At 27.1% G+C, this 14,165-nt stretch overlaps 2 protein-coding genes across 15 annotated transcripts in view; one reads left to right on the top strand and one right to left on the bottom strand.

Annotated features, from left to right (window-relative positions):
- Nucleotides 1-444, top strand: part of Rfx (regulatory transcription factor Rfx) — a 43,111-nt gene extending 42,667 nt beyond the window's left edge. For all 10 annotated transcript variants that reach the window (XM_014425804.3, XM_014425801.2, XM_014425800.2 and 7 more), the window contains one exon: nucleotides 200-444. In XM_014425804.3, the coding sequence (XP_014281290.1) occupies nucleotides 200-319 (120 nt within the window). In that variant the 3' untranslated portion in view covers nucleotides 320-444. The remainder of the gene's footprint in view (nucleotides 1-199) is intronic.
- A 4,205-nt stretch (nucleotides 445-4,649) lies between these two features.
- Nucleotides 4,650-14,165, bottom strand: part of LOC112211113 (DNA ligase 1) — a 20,024-nt gene continuing 10,508 nt past the window's right edge. For 4 of the 5 annotated variants that reach the window (XM_067046442.1, XM_067046445.1, XM_067046444.1 and 1 more), the window contains exons 5-9: nucleotides 13,830-13,898; nucleotides 13,696-13,749; nucleotides 10,964-11,179; nucleotides 7,221-7,283; nucleotides 4,650-5,173 (exon numbers count right to left, since the gene is read on the bottom strand). In XM_067046442.1, coding sequence (XP_066902543.1) covers nucleotides 4,809-5,173; nucleotides 7,221-7,283; nucleotides 10,964-11,179; nucleotides 13,696-13,749; nucleotides 13,830-13,898 — 767 coding nt within the window. In that variant the 3' untranslated portion in view covers nucleotides 4,650-4,808. The remainder of the gene's footprint in view (nucleotides 5,174-7,220; nucleotides 7,284-10,963; nucleotides 11,180-13,695; nucleotides 13,750-13,829; nucleotides 13,899-14,165) is intronic. The other variant, XM_067046446.1, reaches the window with a different exon arrangement.

The raw sequence follows: 14,165 nt of genomic DNA, 5'->3' as shown, positions 1-14,165 counted from the left end.
TAAATAGTTTTTTCTACTATTTTGTAGGTTAACATTAAATAGTTTTTTCTACTATTTTGTAGGTTAACATTAAATAGTTTTTTCTACTATTTTGTGCCTTTATTGACCGCCATCGGGACTATCTTTCTATAATCTACTTTATATGGTCAACTATCTTCTTCCAATTTAATTAATTACCTTGTTGTTTTTTTAATTACAGAAAAGTTGTGGATTAGACTACTCTGAAAGGAATGGGAATAATAACAATAATAATACAAACATTAATAACAACAAAGAAGGCGAAAGTGAACCTCTGACTAAAAAAATGCGCCTTAGCTAACAAAGTGCAATATTATCATTAGGTATAGGACCGAAGGTTGGTTGGTTTCCTTAGCTCATCCTCAATCTTCAGAGAAGAAAAAATGAGTGGTTTTTTAATTAAGAAGAGAGTTTACCTAACTGAGATCTCATTGTTTATTTTTTTTTTTAATTATTAGTTTAAGTTATAAATTCAATTTATTTATTTTAATTAATTTTTATGTGTATGACTCCGTCCTTGTTAATTTTTAAGTTTTGCTCAATAGTAAAAAATATAAATAAAAAAAGGGAGAAAAAAAATTTAATTTCTCTCTTCTTTCTAGTCATTTGTTTGTCATAAGGTGCTCTTTACCATAAGTGTTTATATTTATTGTCTTTTTTGTATTTATGAAGTAATGAGTTTTTGCACTGTGAAATCACTCAAATAGTGATACGACACTTTTTTATATAAGACATAACACAAAAACGAGTAAATGTTAATGTATTTTAAATAATAACTAGGCTAGCATGTGTCTATAAACTATAAACAGCCAGACAGGGAGAGCTGTCGTAATATGATAACTTAAGGAAACTATATTCGGAAAAATTGGTGTTAAATCCTACAGTTGAACTTATTAAGTGTTGCTGCCCTTCTTCTATTATAATTGTTTGTATTGGCCAATAAACATTTTTTATCGCTAAGTAAACATTGAAAAAAAAAAAGAAAAATTGGCCGAAGAATTTTCGTAATAAACTCCAACATAGAAACTTAGGTTGGCTACATTGTCTGTGGAAATTTGTAATTAAATTAAGGTTAAGAAGTTATGTGTGTGGAATATTTATTGTAGGATACGATAATCTTTTGTCCATGTCCCCTGCTTGTCTGTTTATCATGGAGTAAACTAATTGTCGCTTTTAATTAGTGATGATTATAAAATAAAATTAAAAAAAAAAAAAATTGGTATTTCTTTCTTTCTAATTTTACATGTAAGTTTGTTGATTTTTATTAGTGTTCTATATTATATCACTCTAACGTACGTGTAATAGATTATTGAACATAGTATGCGTTTTCATTATTTCGTATGGTTTTGCATTATTGTTATTTAAAATAAGAAGATAAATTATCTTTAAAATTATTAAAAGTAAATTATAAATGAATTGTTTGCACATTAACTAAAATTTAGTTTATTTTATCGTAAACACTCTATAATTTTTCTGTAATGACACCCAAAGTAAAATAAAAGACAACACAAACTTTTGTATGTATTATTCGATATGTATAAGTGTTTGTATGTATCTATATTAATTATATACATTCATTGATACATATTTATAATTTATATGTAATATATAAATAAATGTATATTAAATATAATAAGAGATAGGGTACCAAGTAAATAGAAGCTATTTTTCTCATTGAAACATTAAAAATAAATAAAACTTTTTTTTTTAATTTGAAATTTTTTTATAATATATGTCTTGTGTAAAAATGTGTTAATGTAATCTGTTATTTAAAAAACAAACAGAAGAGACTGCGTATAATAAATTTGTGTTTGGTGTTACTTTTTCTTATAATTTAAACCACCTTATTCTATTTTTAGTTAATAATTAATGTCATTGTGTACCACCACAAAGCTTTTCTATAGATTATGGCTCTAATGATTTGCGACAGACTTTTCAATAATGAAAAATCCCTTAATATCACTTTAAAGGTATTAAATTCTTAACAGAAAATCATCTGAATTAGAACTTTTAGTAGCAGAGATATGGCTTGATAAACTTAGTACAAATGTTTTTTAAAGTATTCTGTGAATGTTTCCATACATATATTTGTAATTTTTTCAAATAAGTATAACATTTTTACATCTCTTGGAACATTACAGATGCTCATTTAAAAGAGAATTAAATTATCTACTAAGGCAAAAAAAAATTGTTGGATGGATATTAGGAATAATGTATGAAACCTAATATAAATTTCCTCATATTTTCATTGTTTATAAAATATTTATTCTATAGCTATTCTTTTATGTATAAAGTATTTTAACATTCTAAAAATCAAGCTGTCCTTTTTCCATATACTCTTACTAATGTAGTTTTTTTTATTATATTTAGCATTACTTTTATTCTTACAATCTGCAATCATTAGTAGCTTGATAAATTCTGTCTTATATAAATTGTCTATATGAGACACCCTCCCCATAATATACTCTAGGATAGTGTTGAATGTGTGGGTGGTGGACACAGATAAAATGTTTTTACTGTTCTTACTGCTTTATTACTTACGGTTAAATAACATAAAATGTTCTTACTGTAGTGAGAACAAAGAACACAAACCTAATAAAGGCTAGGTGGCAACTATTTACTCAACAAAAGATTACAGACTGTTACAAATGGCTCAATCGATATATTCACAGTTTGCCACAGATCAACATGTATACAATAAAAAATTAATTTTTGCATCTTACTTTAACAGATAAATGATTTTATAAATCACTCCCTCTTTCTTTTTATTATTGATTTTGTCCTTCATGTTATTATACAAATTACTTATTTATTATTTACTAGTTGATTTTATTTGAGGTGGTCAGCAAAGATAAGTTAACAAAACTTATTTATTTAAGTTGACGTACTCATAAAAAAACATAGTTTTTAAAGGTTCTGTTCAAACTTTGTGATAATGTATTGATATTTGTAAACTTTTTATTTTTTGTGATATTTATGTCTGGTTATCTATTACTTTCATTTTCCATTTGTATGTTCAAATTGTCATTTATATTTATTGCCGAGTTTCATGCTTTTCTTATAATATCTATTGGGTAAAAATTGTCTAACAATAATTTGTATATTTTTATTTTTATTATATTGCTTTTATTTTGATGGTTTTACTTAGAATTTTTTTAATAATATTCATTTTCTTGTTATGTTTACGATTTGAAAAATCGTATCGTAAAAAACGATTTGAAAAAAAAAAAAAATTCCGGTACTTCGTTATTCGATAATTCGTTAGTTCATTTATATTTTTAATTCTTCTTATCACCTTTTGTCATCACCCTCTCACACGCTGTCTTCTTCTAAAAATTTGTCTATTTTTATTTTCACCCACCCGTAACGGTTTCTTTATAAATAACACTGAGTCATTGCTGTAACGTCTTTTTTTAGTTCTAAGTTTGACCATTTTACGCTACTACCATTAGGTGCTCAACTTTTCAGCGAGCAGGTTGGTTTTCATGTTTTTTGTTTTCTTTCCCCTTTCTTTATTTTACTCTTTCCTCTTATTTTACTTTTATCTTATTTTACTCTTTCCCCTTATTTACTCCACTTTTATCCTTTTTTCCTGCCCGCGTTATAAGTTTTGTACACTATACTTATAATTTGCTTCTTTATTATCTATTATTGTTACATATATTTTTCTTCCTCTCAATTTTCATTTTCTTTCCATATTTAAATTTCAAATTAATAATAACTAATTTGTTCATACTTCTTTACATTATATAACTTTTATTTTATTTCATTTGCTTAATTAAGTTATTGTACCCACTTTTTCAATTACCTATGTCTACATTTTATTTCCCGCTTCTCTCATCACTTAATTTTATTAATTCTATCTTGTAAAACTATTCATTGTTTGTGTAAAATTATTTTGTTTATATTTTATTTTTTATTTTTTTATATTTCTATACTTACTGTAGTTATTATCTTATGGTTGTTATCTTGTTTTGTTTTTAGCCCTGAAGAAGGCTAGAAACTCTAGCCGAAACGTCGGCACATTAAAATAAGTTAGTCATACTTATTTGTGTTTCATTGACCGCACCCCCAACCATCTTCTCCTCATTTATCATCCACGGTCAACTATCTCTCATAATTATGATTTGAAAAATAGTTAGATATAATATCACTGGCCTTATTTAGTTATTGTTCCCTACTTCTTTTCCGAATTTTATATCTTAACTGTAATTGTTTACAGTTAAAAAGGCTATATGTTGTATCTTTATCTAATATACATAAAATATTATCCGTATATTTTTTATTTTTAAATCAGTTTATTTTGTAATAAATTGTTCATTCATGAATATTCCAGCTAAATATATTGGTTGATAACGTGAACCCTATTTGTATTCTCATCATTTAGAAAGTAAGAGTCGATGGAACAAAAATTGTTCTTTTACTTCACACTGTTCCTGCCAACCTCTCCTTGAAAAATAATTTAGGTGTAAGGAATTAATACCATATGGTTCATAGTATGCTGGTACTTGTAATGGTGAAGGGGAAGAGCATTAGCCTGGTGGTTCTTAGAATACACTGGGCCCATTGCTCCAACATGCCATAATTATAACTAAGAAACTATATTGTAACTTAGAAGATATTAAAACACATTCTCATAAATGCTACAAATTTTAGATAAATTAAACTTTATTTATATAAAAACATCACAGAAGTATTAATAATAATAAGAATTATATGGCAGAAAAGAGTATGATAGTAAAATAAAGAATAATTATTTAAATTAACTATTTCAATCAAGAAATAATTTACTAATCACTATCTTCCTCTTCTTCGGAGCCCACGTGCGATTCTAAGTGGTCCATCAGGAGTTTGATTACTGATGTACCATGATGACACGCTTCACAACCAACTTGCCCAGTCAAATGTATCATAGCGTGAGCTCTCAGCGTTGGTAAGTACCACAGTGCTTGACTACACGAGGAGCAGTCGTCTGCTTGATCTCTCATTTCCCTTTCAAGTTCTTGAATTTCAGCAGCCGTATAAGTCCTCAAAACCTCTGCTTTTGACGGATGTTTGACAGCAATATGGAAGGTTAACTCTTCTTCTTTAAAGCAGACGAAGCTACAACTATGACAACAGATAGCTTTGGGTATATTTGGCCCTTTCAGAGAATCTGAAAAAAATAATAATTAGGTATTGAATATCCATTCAGTAAATAAATCCTTATCTACAAGGGTTTCAATTTTAAAAAAATATTAGAATCCTGCTATGTATAGCCCGGAAATTCATATGTATTCGCTGGACCTCTAATCTCTAATTTAATCCTACAATAACTATGTAATCCAGTTTCCTCTATAATTCATATAATTTTTGTCTTCAAAGAAATTTAAAGGTCTTAAATTCTTAAGTAAAAATCTGCTAAACTCATAATGCTTTTAATAGAGGGAAAGGTGAGAAGAATTTTTTCCAATGAATTTAGGTTTGTTTTCACTTTTTTCCTCTCTATGTTAATACTCTTTTACATGATTTTTGTTTCAATGGATTTTGACAACAAAATAATTAACTTTTTAATAATACTTTAATTTCTATATCTTACCCTTGAAAACATTTACTTTATTTTTCAAAAGTGAAATTGTAATGTTTTATTTGGCTAACTATATCTTTTGTATGTACATACATAAATATTCATAAAACTTTATTATTTTGTATTTCTCCTTTTTTATCACTTGAAATTTGGGTACACAGTTTTCAACAGATCTATCCGCCGTTTTAGAGTCCTCTCCCCCCATTATTGGTGAAGATACAGTAAGGAATTATTATTGTGGCCTAAGCAGGTAAAGTGAGTGGTAAGGAAAGTCATCTGAATGGCCACGCTAAATATTTTATTTTTACTTCCGATTATTGAAAATTACAATAATTTATATATATAGTTGACCGTAAAAAATTATATATAAGAAGATGGTCAGGATTGCGGTCAAAAATAGTTTATAACCATTACAAGTTAAATATATACAATAATTTATATTTAATCCTCAGACCCTTGGTGGTTATCAGGATTCTCCTGCCATTTTAAAATCTTTATTAAATACTATTATTTTACAATTAAAACAAAATAAAATATTTATTAAAAAATGAATTGAGGGTTGCTATTATATGCATGTTTAAGATAACTATCCTACCTGCTCTAGTTTGATTATATACAAAGATATTAAATCCCAATAAACAACAAAAATGAAAAGCACTAAATTAAATGATTATCATCATCATAAATTTAAATCTCCTGGAACAATCCGTAAGGCTGTTGGCCTGGGTAATCTCATTCTAAACTTAAACATCTTATGCCAGTATTTCCTAGCTTCCTTTCTATTTCAAGTAATTAGTACTCAATGCCCTTCCTATATGCTATGAAGCCAGTAATTCAAAGTCTCAATCCAATCCCATACTACCAGGTCCCATTATCTGACATCTATCCTCCACCTCACTAAACTGCTGCGTTTGATAAATCATTTTATACCCGAGCTGCCTTTCACAGGAACTACATTCCCTCTAGCATACATCATGTACCAACCCTTCCCTCGTTTAAAAACCTTCTATTTAATTACCTTTTATTTCACCAATCTAATCCAATATGTAATAGTACAGATGTAATTATCTTTTTTTTCGTTTTATTTTTTATGTATTTAATCAGTTTTTTTTTTATATCTGTATCTAAAATTATATATATACAATTTTAATATAAGATATAATTAAGTGTAGCCACACTGTTTTTTGCCAATATATGTTGTAAAATTAAAATTACTTCATAATTGTTCTAAAGGGACCTATTCCCAGAATAATAAACTATTTTTAATTTCAATATTGTTTGAAAGATAATTAAATTGTCTAACAAGCTACACTAAAAGAAAAGGTTTTCATCGAATCAGTAGTAACAAAGATACACCAAATAATTTATGTATTGGACTTGACAGACAAAGAGGTAAAGAGACTTGCGAGAGTGGACCAGATATTTGGATTTGAAGAATGTATTCTGCTTATTAACAGTCTTGTTATTATGGACTTATTTCTTTTAAACAAATAATTCATATTATTTTGATCTAAACTTAAATTCTTAACCTGCAAAATAGATGTCGTAAATTTTGTTACTCATTTAATTTTGAAGTAGCTCACTTTTAAAATTAAAATATTTTTAATTTTCTAGAAAATTATTATATAAAAATTACCAGGAGGTTCAGAAGCCACAAGTTCACTAATATTATCAACAAAACTGTCAGATAAATCAATACCTAAAACAAAAATAAATATCTTGGAAATATTTCAGAAAATATGTATAGAACATGCATTAACCTAAACATTCGACAAATAAGTCCTTTCTGTTTTCCAGGGAAATAAAGTTTTTAAATAATCTTAGCAGTAGAAGATATAACTATTGTTTGCTGACTTACAACATTAAAGTGGGTCACAATTAACAATTGCGCTCAATTGTATGAATGTAATTCGAAATAAAAAAAAAGTTTTATTTTCTAATAAGAAACTTTATCATCTTTATTAATCAAAAGAACAAACAAGAGTATCACTGATTATATGACTTGGTTACAAGGAAGGAAGGGAGGATGAATGATTAGAATGCTTAAATGTTAATGGAAGTAGCAACAAAAAACATATTAGAACGTTATTATTAGTTTAGCCTATAGATTTGAAGGGAGATTGTTCAGGCGGTGGGGGGAAAAAATCTGGTACTGTGCATTACGCATTACACAACTTTCACCCATCACCATCTTGAGTTCAAATTAATCTTTTTATCTTTTCAGAAAAGTACTATTAACATTTCTCATCACAAAATATGTAAGTTTTGCAAAAGTATGTCAGAAACATGAAAATAATAAGTTCACTGTTACAACTAAATTTCAAAGGGTTTATTTGTTAAACTTTATTATATTTATTTTCAGGAAATTAATTTTTCAACCTTTTTTCACTTCTTTATTTCTGAAAAACGTTTCAGGCTTTTTTGCCCACTACCCAGTTCAATAAATAGAAACATTTCCAATCAACGTTTAACAATTAACATATAGTTATAATCAATAAAGTTGATATCGCACCTTAATAAATATCTTTTTTTACACATTTAGATACAAAAATTAATATTTAAATACATATACAACATTTCATTAATTTACTGACCATTTAACTAATCAGATAAGAAATAAAAGTTTCTTGAGATTGAGCCAAAAAATTTTAGTAATTATATAAATAAATAACTGACCATATGATTTCAAATTATGAAGAAGATGGTCAGGGTTGCGGTCAAAAGATAAATAAAAATAGCTAACAATTATTTATTTTCCGACATTTTGCTCCACTTTGTAGAGCCTCATCAGGGTTGTTCAAGTTGATAGCTTTAGAGACTTTCATGAAAGCCTTGTATCAAAGGCTCTAAAGCTATCAACTTGAACAGCTTTGATGTAGCTCTACAAAGCGGAGCGAAAAGTCGGAAAATAAGTAGTTGTTAACTATTTTTATTTCTATTTTGACCGCAACCCTGACAACCTTAGTAATAGTTCATATCTTTTCTTACCTTATTATTAATTTGTAGAAATTTGTCATTTAAGATTAAAAATAATTTTTATATATTCCCCACAGAATATAAGTCCTGATTTTTTTAATAACCAGCTTCTTTTATTTTTGGTGCTTTAAAATAATATTTGCCTAAAACAGTTTTTTCAAAGAATAAAGAAGTGAAAAAAGGATGAAAATTAATTTTCTGAAAATATAGAACTTTGCTAAAATTTATATTCTGCTCTTAATCATTTATTTAATACTAAATTGTTACATAATCAATATTGAAAATGATGTCAACTGAAAGGCTCATATACAACTTAAGCGAAATTAAAAACTGATTATTTGATGACTATTCAGATCAGAGAAATGGAAAAACAATTGCGCCCAGCAGGTTAAAGCAGTTATTAGAGCAGACCTTTTATTTATGGGTTTTTCATTATTCTCTACAGCCTAGGACTTTATGTGTTAAATATTATTTATTCTATAATCTTTGTCTTTCCAAGGATATATAATATGCACTGAATTTTGTTTATATTACTACTCATATTTCCAGATATGTGTTTTCAACCTAGAAAAAATATTTTTCCTTTTATCTCCCTAACTTTACTAATCAAATCCTTTCAAAGTTTATGTTTATCCATTTTTCAATATTAGTAAAAATGTGGGATGGTTAATTATTTCAAAGAAACAAAATTAAAGGCATTTAAGAGGATGCTATTTAGAAAAGAGCATTTAAGCTCTGTGAGGCTATTTCAAAGAAGATCTAATTGTACATTAATATACCAAGTTTAATTAAAATTATTAGAGCAGTTTTTTAGAAAATCACGAAAATGTAAACAATTGATCCAATAAAGTTGAACTTCACATCGCAGGCATATACCCATCTTAAATAAGTAATTTCAGTTTCGTACAACTTATTGTTTTTGAGCTAGGCTGCGCCAACACACACACACCCCAGACCATTTTGCGAGACGTGGTTATTTCCACTCGAGGTCTTAAAACGTGTTACTACTAAACATGTAAAGCCTAGTAGCTCTCATTATGCGAGTAAACAGAAAAGTGTCTCCAAGTTCTATTTGCTTCCTAGAGACAAAATGCCTCCAACGTGAAGGAAACAAAGTTTCAAATAAATATTTTTCTTGGTATTTGAGTACTTTAATTGTTTTTGACCATCTTTCTTCAAGAAACAATTAAGTAAATTTGAAAATGTTCCCAGGTCTATTGTGTTAGCACTTCCAAGATGGGACTGCTTTGATTTGTTTTTATAATTTATTATTTATTTCTATAATTTTAAATTTAAATAATATGAAATTATTTTCAAATTCGTGTGAACATATGTTCATGAAAATATTTTTTTTTGACGTGAAAACGTCTTATAAATCATTTTGCGGGATGCCATGTTAGAAAAAGTGTCCCGTAACGGAAATTGACTTCGTTTAACATATGGATATTATATCATATGTATAAAAATTAATTAATGTATAACCAAGCAAAAATAAATATCTGAATTCAATATGTGAACTGGTTTATTATTTCAAATATATAACATTGCATTGATTTTAATTTATATTTATGTAATATTAGCATAGAGTATACGTTGTCACGGAAATATGTCGCCTCGGTGCGAAGCGCCGAGGCCTACACGGGCACGGTTTTTTTAACAGAAGTTTTTGTCCTTACATAGCATCTATTATTTTCAAATTCGTGTGAAAATATATAAAATATTATTATTTTTTTTTAAATAGAAGTTATTGTTCTTAAATAGCATCTATTATTACCACACCATCATAAACTACTAGTATAGTCTACTGCTGATAGTTGTATGGATGCTTCCCATTTACATTTACGTATGAATATAGCACTCTGTTCACCCTTAAAATAGATGCTCCACCTGAGTGATGGGGATCTTCCATCACCATACTGCACCACGAAACCCAAACCATCAAACTGCAATAATATTGTTTAGTTTTCCTAAGGGGTAATTACGTAATTAAGTAATTATTTGTAAATCAGTTTTGTTTCGAAATTTTGTTTCAGTTTTTGTTTTAGGAAATTTTTGTTTCTTTGATATTATTTTATTTTATCAAAGTGATTTAATTCATGTTGTTTTTTTCAACAGAAATAGATACATTTATTCGATTTATTATATTTTTTTTATCTAATATAATTTTCTTAAGCTTATTTGTAATTCATAATAATTTTTCTTTTATGAGCTTCATTCTGAGGACCATTTAGTCCATTCAGAGGGGGGGGGGAGGGAGGAAGTTAGAGGAGGCTCAGATAAATATATATAAATGTACTCAAATAAGTATCAAAATGAGAAATATTTTTGAAATATCAGGTAACCGATTCAAACCCACCTTTCATTTTAACAAACAATAATTTTCTGTTAAAATAAGATAAGTACCTTCGAGACTACTCTTCATTTGGGAATCAATTATGAATCTATTCTTTTTCAACTTTTTTTTTCCTTCTATAATAGTTTTATTTTTATTTTTTATCTTTTTGAAATCTTCAGGACTTGCTTTTGTAACTTTTTTTTGGTCCTCTGGAGTAGACTTTTCTTTCATCACTTTTTTGTAATCATCAGGATCTATTGTTATATATATTCTTTTTTCACTTTCTGAAAAAGAAAAAAAAAAGAAAAGAAAGTAATACATTGTTTTTACAATAAAGAGAGCAAACCATGTTCTAAATATATTCATTGAAAATGTAATTTGATGAACCTAATGGTATAAGGATTATATATTAATCACGGTATAAATCAATTTGACTTAAAAAAAAAACTATTATCTATCTGTTTTTATTAAAAGCCAATCTGTTTCAAAGGCCATGATATCCATTTGGATACCTCATCTTTGCCATTTAAAAAAAAAATAGTGGCAATCTGAGGAGAGTTGGAACTAGACTTCCTTTCAATTCATGAAAAGAAAGAAATCATCAGCAGCTCAGGTTAGTTAAAGGTTTAACTTTTTCTCTTTTAACAACCTCTGGTACTCATCAAAAAACGTCATATAGAAAACCTAAGTTTTTTCTTTTAATAAGCTTTTATAAACTGTATTGCTTCTGAATTAAAAAAAAAATATACTACAACAATGAATTCTAATAATTTGTAAAAAAATAATGTTTTTCTCTAGGAAAAGTGAAAGTATCAATATGGATACCTTGGCCCTTTTACAATCATCCAGGTCACACTTAAAAAATATGTAAAATTGAAATAATTTTTTTAATTTCTTACTTTTATATAGTAAAATTGAAATTAATAATATTTATATGCCTTATACTATACTATTAGAGTTAGAAAGATATGGGGTTAAATATGGGTTTGAAGATTCAGAATTAATAGCAGAAAAAGATTTTGAATATCCTTTCATCAAGAAACAATACATTTTTTTAAAAAAATAGTGGTTTATTACCACTTTAGGATGAACCATACTGTCGTATACTATTTTTTTAATTTTTTTGCAGCAGCTTCAGAAAGTGGATTTTTTCAATACTAAACATTTAGGTAACTCTGAAGTTGTTTTTGACTATGGGATTATGTATTAGGTGAAAGTATGAGTTAATAATAAATGAAAAATTTATTATATATAACAAGATAGTCAGGGTTGCGGTCAAAAAAGAACAAATAGTTTATAACTATTTTAATGTCTGATGTTTCGCCCTACTTTGCAGGGCTTCATCAGGGATGTTCAAAGCGATAGGTTAAATAGACATTCTAAAAAAAATTATTATTATACTGTAAGAACAACTTTGTGCAAGATAAATTTACAAATTTGATTGTTAATTAGATTGTATGTTTTCTGATTTTCTTCCTAGTAAAAATTACAGTTGAATATTGTGTTTTTTTTTCAAAATAATCAGTTAATTTAAGTATAAGAAATTACTAAACATATTTTTCTCTGAAAAACTATTTTATAATTCTCTGAATAATTATTTTATGCATTGCATGGTCCAATAAAACAGTGGAACCAACGGATTATGAGGAATAATAACGATATAAAAGAGTCACATACTTCACGTATTGTGCCTCCCTTAAAAAGTCAGCCCATATGCACAGAATGGGTGTTAAATACTCAAGATGATTATAGAAGGTCTAAAGGTAGGCATTCAATCTGTATACAAAAAAGGTACTAAGTGCCCATAGCTTTAATTTTAAAATTTAAAAAAGAATAAAACAAAAAAAAAAAAAATATATATATATATGTGTGTGTGTGTATATATAATTCATTGACCGTGTTAGAATTTCAAGATTATCAGGACTGCAGTTAAGAATTAATAAAAAATAATAGTCAACAATTTATTTATTATCGACGTTTCAACCCACAATATAGGTCTTCATCAGGGGTGAAAATAAAAACAAACAAAGAAGCTGATTTCAAAAAGGTGTGAAGTTGGAGGTATACAAACTATCAAAAACTTAAATAAAATAATAAGATAAATAAAGGTAAATACAAAAATTAATAACTAACTTAATAGAGAGTAGTGAACTTATACATCAGAGTATATATTACTTAAAAGATTTATTAATTTAATTACCAAAGGAGACATAATAACAGGTACTATTATTAATTATAATAATATTATGTCTCCTTAGTTAAGGTGTTAATTAATTGTAATAATAGTTAATTAAATTAATAGATATTTTCAATAATACATTGAAATTCTCAATTCTCTTAATTGGGGAAAAATCACCCTCACCCCATGTAAGATATAGCAGTAATTAATTATAATAATATTGCATTTTTTAGTTAATTAAATTAATATATATTTTTAATAATATATTGAAATTCTCATTCCCCTTAATTGGGGAAAAATCTAGGAAAACCTCTCCTCCCCCCATAACTGTTCTTCTAGCAAGAGTACTTGCTACTGTTATAAAGTACTGAGCTTCTGACTCTTTATGGCTTGTATTGGTTCACATTATTAATTATTTCAATACTATATACTTCCATGTATCAGTTTACTGCTCTTCAATATGTTAGTTAACAATTTTTGTATTAAGGAAAATTAGTTGAGAATAAAAACACATACTTTGCAATATCTAATAAGTAAATAAAAGCTAATACATAAGCAAGTAACTTACATAGATAGAAATACAAATTATTTATTTTATACTTTTATTTAATTATATATTACCTATTACTTCTTCTATATCTGAGTCAGAGCTAACATCTTCAACATCTATTAATTCTGAAAAAATAAAAAAATTCAATATAAAAAATTGATAAAAACACACTACTCAGTAATGCCTAACCTAAGACTATACATACCATTTTCATCTTCAGCATTTAAAATTTTTACATATCTGTGAATTTTTCTATTTTCATCATCTAGGAATGCTATAAAAATAATTAATGTCAATAAAGCATAAAGAATTGTTAAAAATAACAACAAAATGTGTATTGGTGCGGAGCCAGGATAACGAAACCGTAACGCAACTGGGAAAGATCGGGTGGTCTAGAATTTTCCAGTTCCAATTTCTCTTATTTTTCCTTTAATTATTCATAATTTTTTTTAATATTTTGTATTTGTCCATTGTTTATTATTGCTAACAACAGAAACAGTTTATTTCAAATATAAATTTTTTCAAATAAACAAAATTTAAG

Source organism: Halyomorpha halys, unplaced genomic scaffold (genome assembly GCF_000696795.3).
Source record: "Halyomorpha halys isolate HHAL.00 unplaced genomic scaffold, Hhal_1.1 Scaffold533.1, whole genome shotgun sequence".
Lineage (NCBI taxonomy): Eukaryota > Metazoa > Arthropoda > Insecta > Hemiptera > Pentatomidae > Halyomorpha > Halyomorpha halys.
The sequence above is the reverse complement of the archived record's forward strand: the minus strand, read 5'-3'. Positions and strand labels throughout refer to the sequence as shown.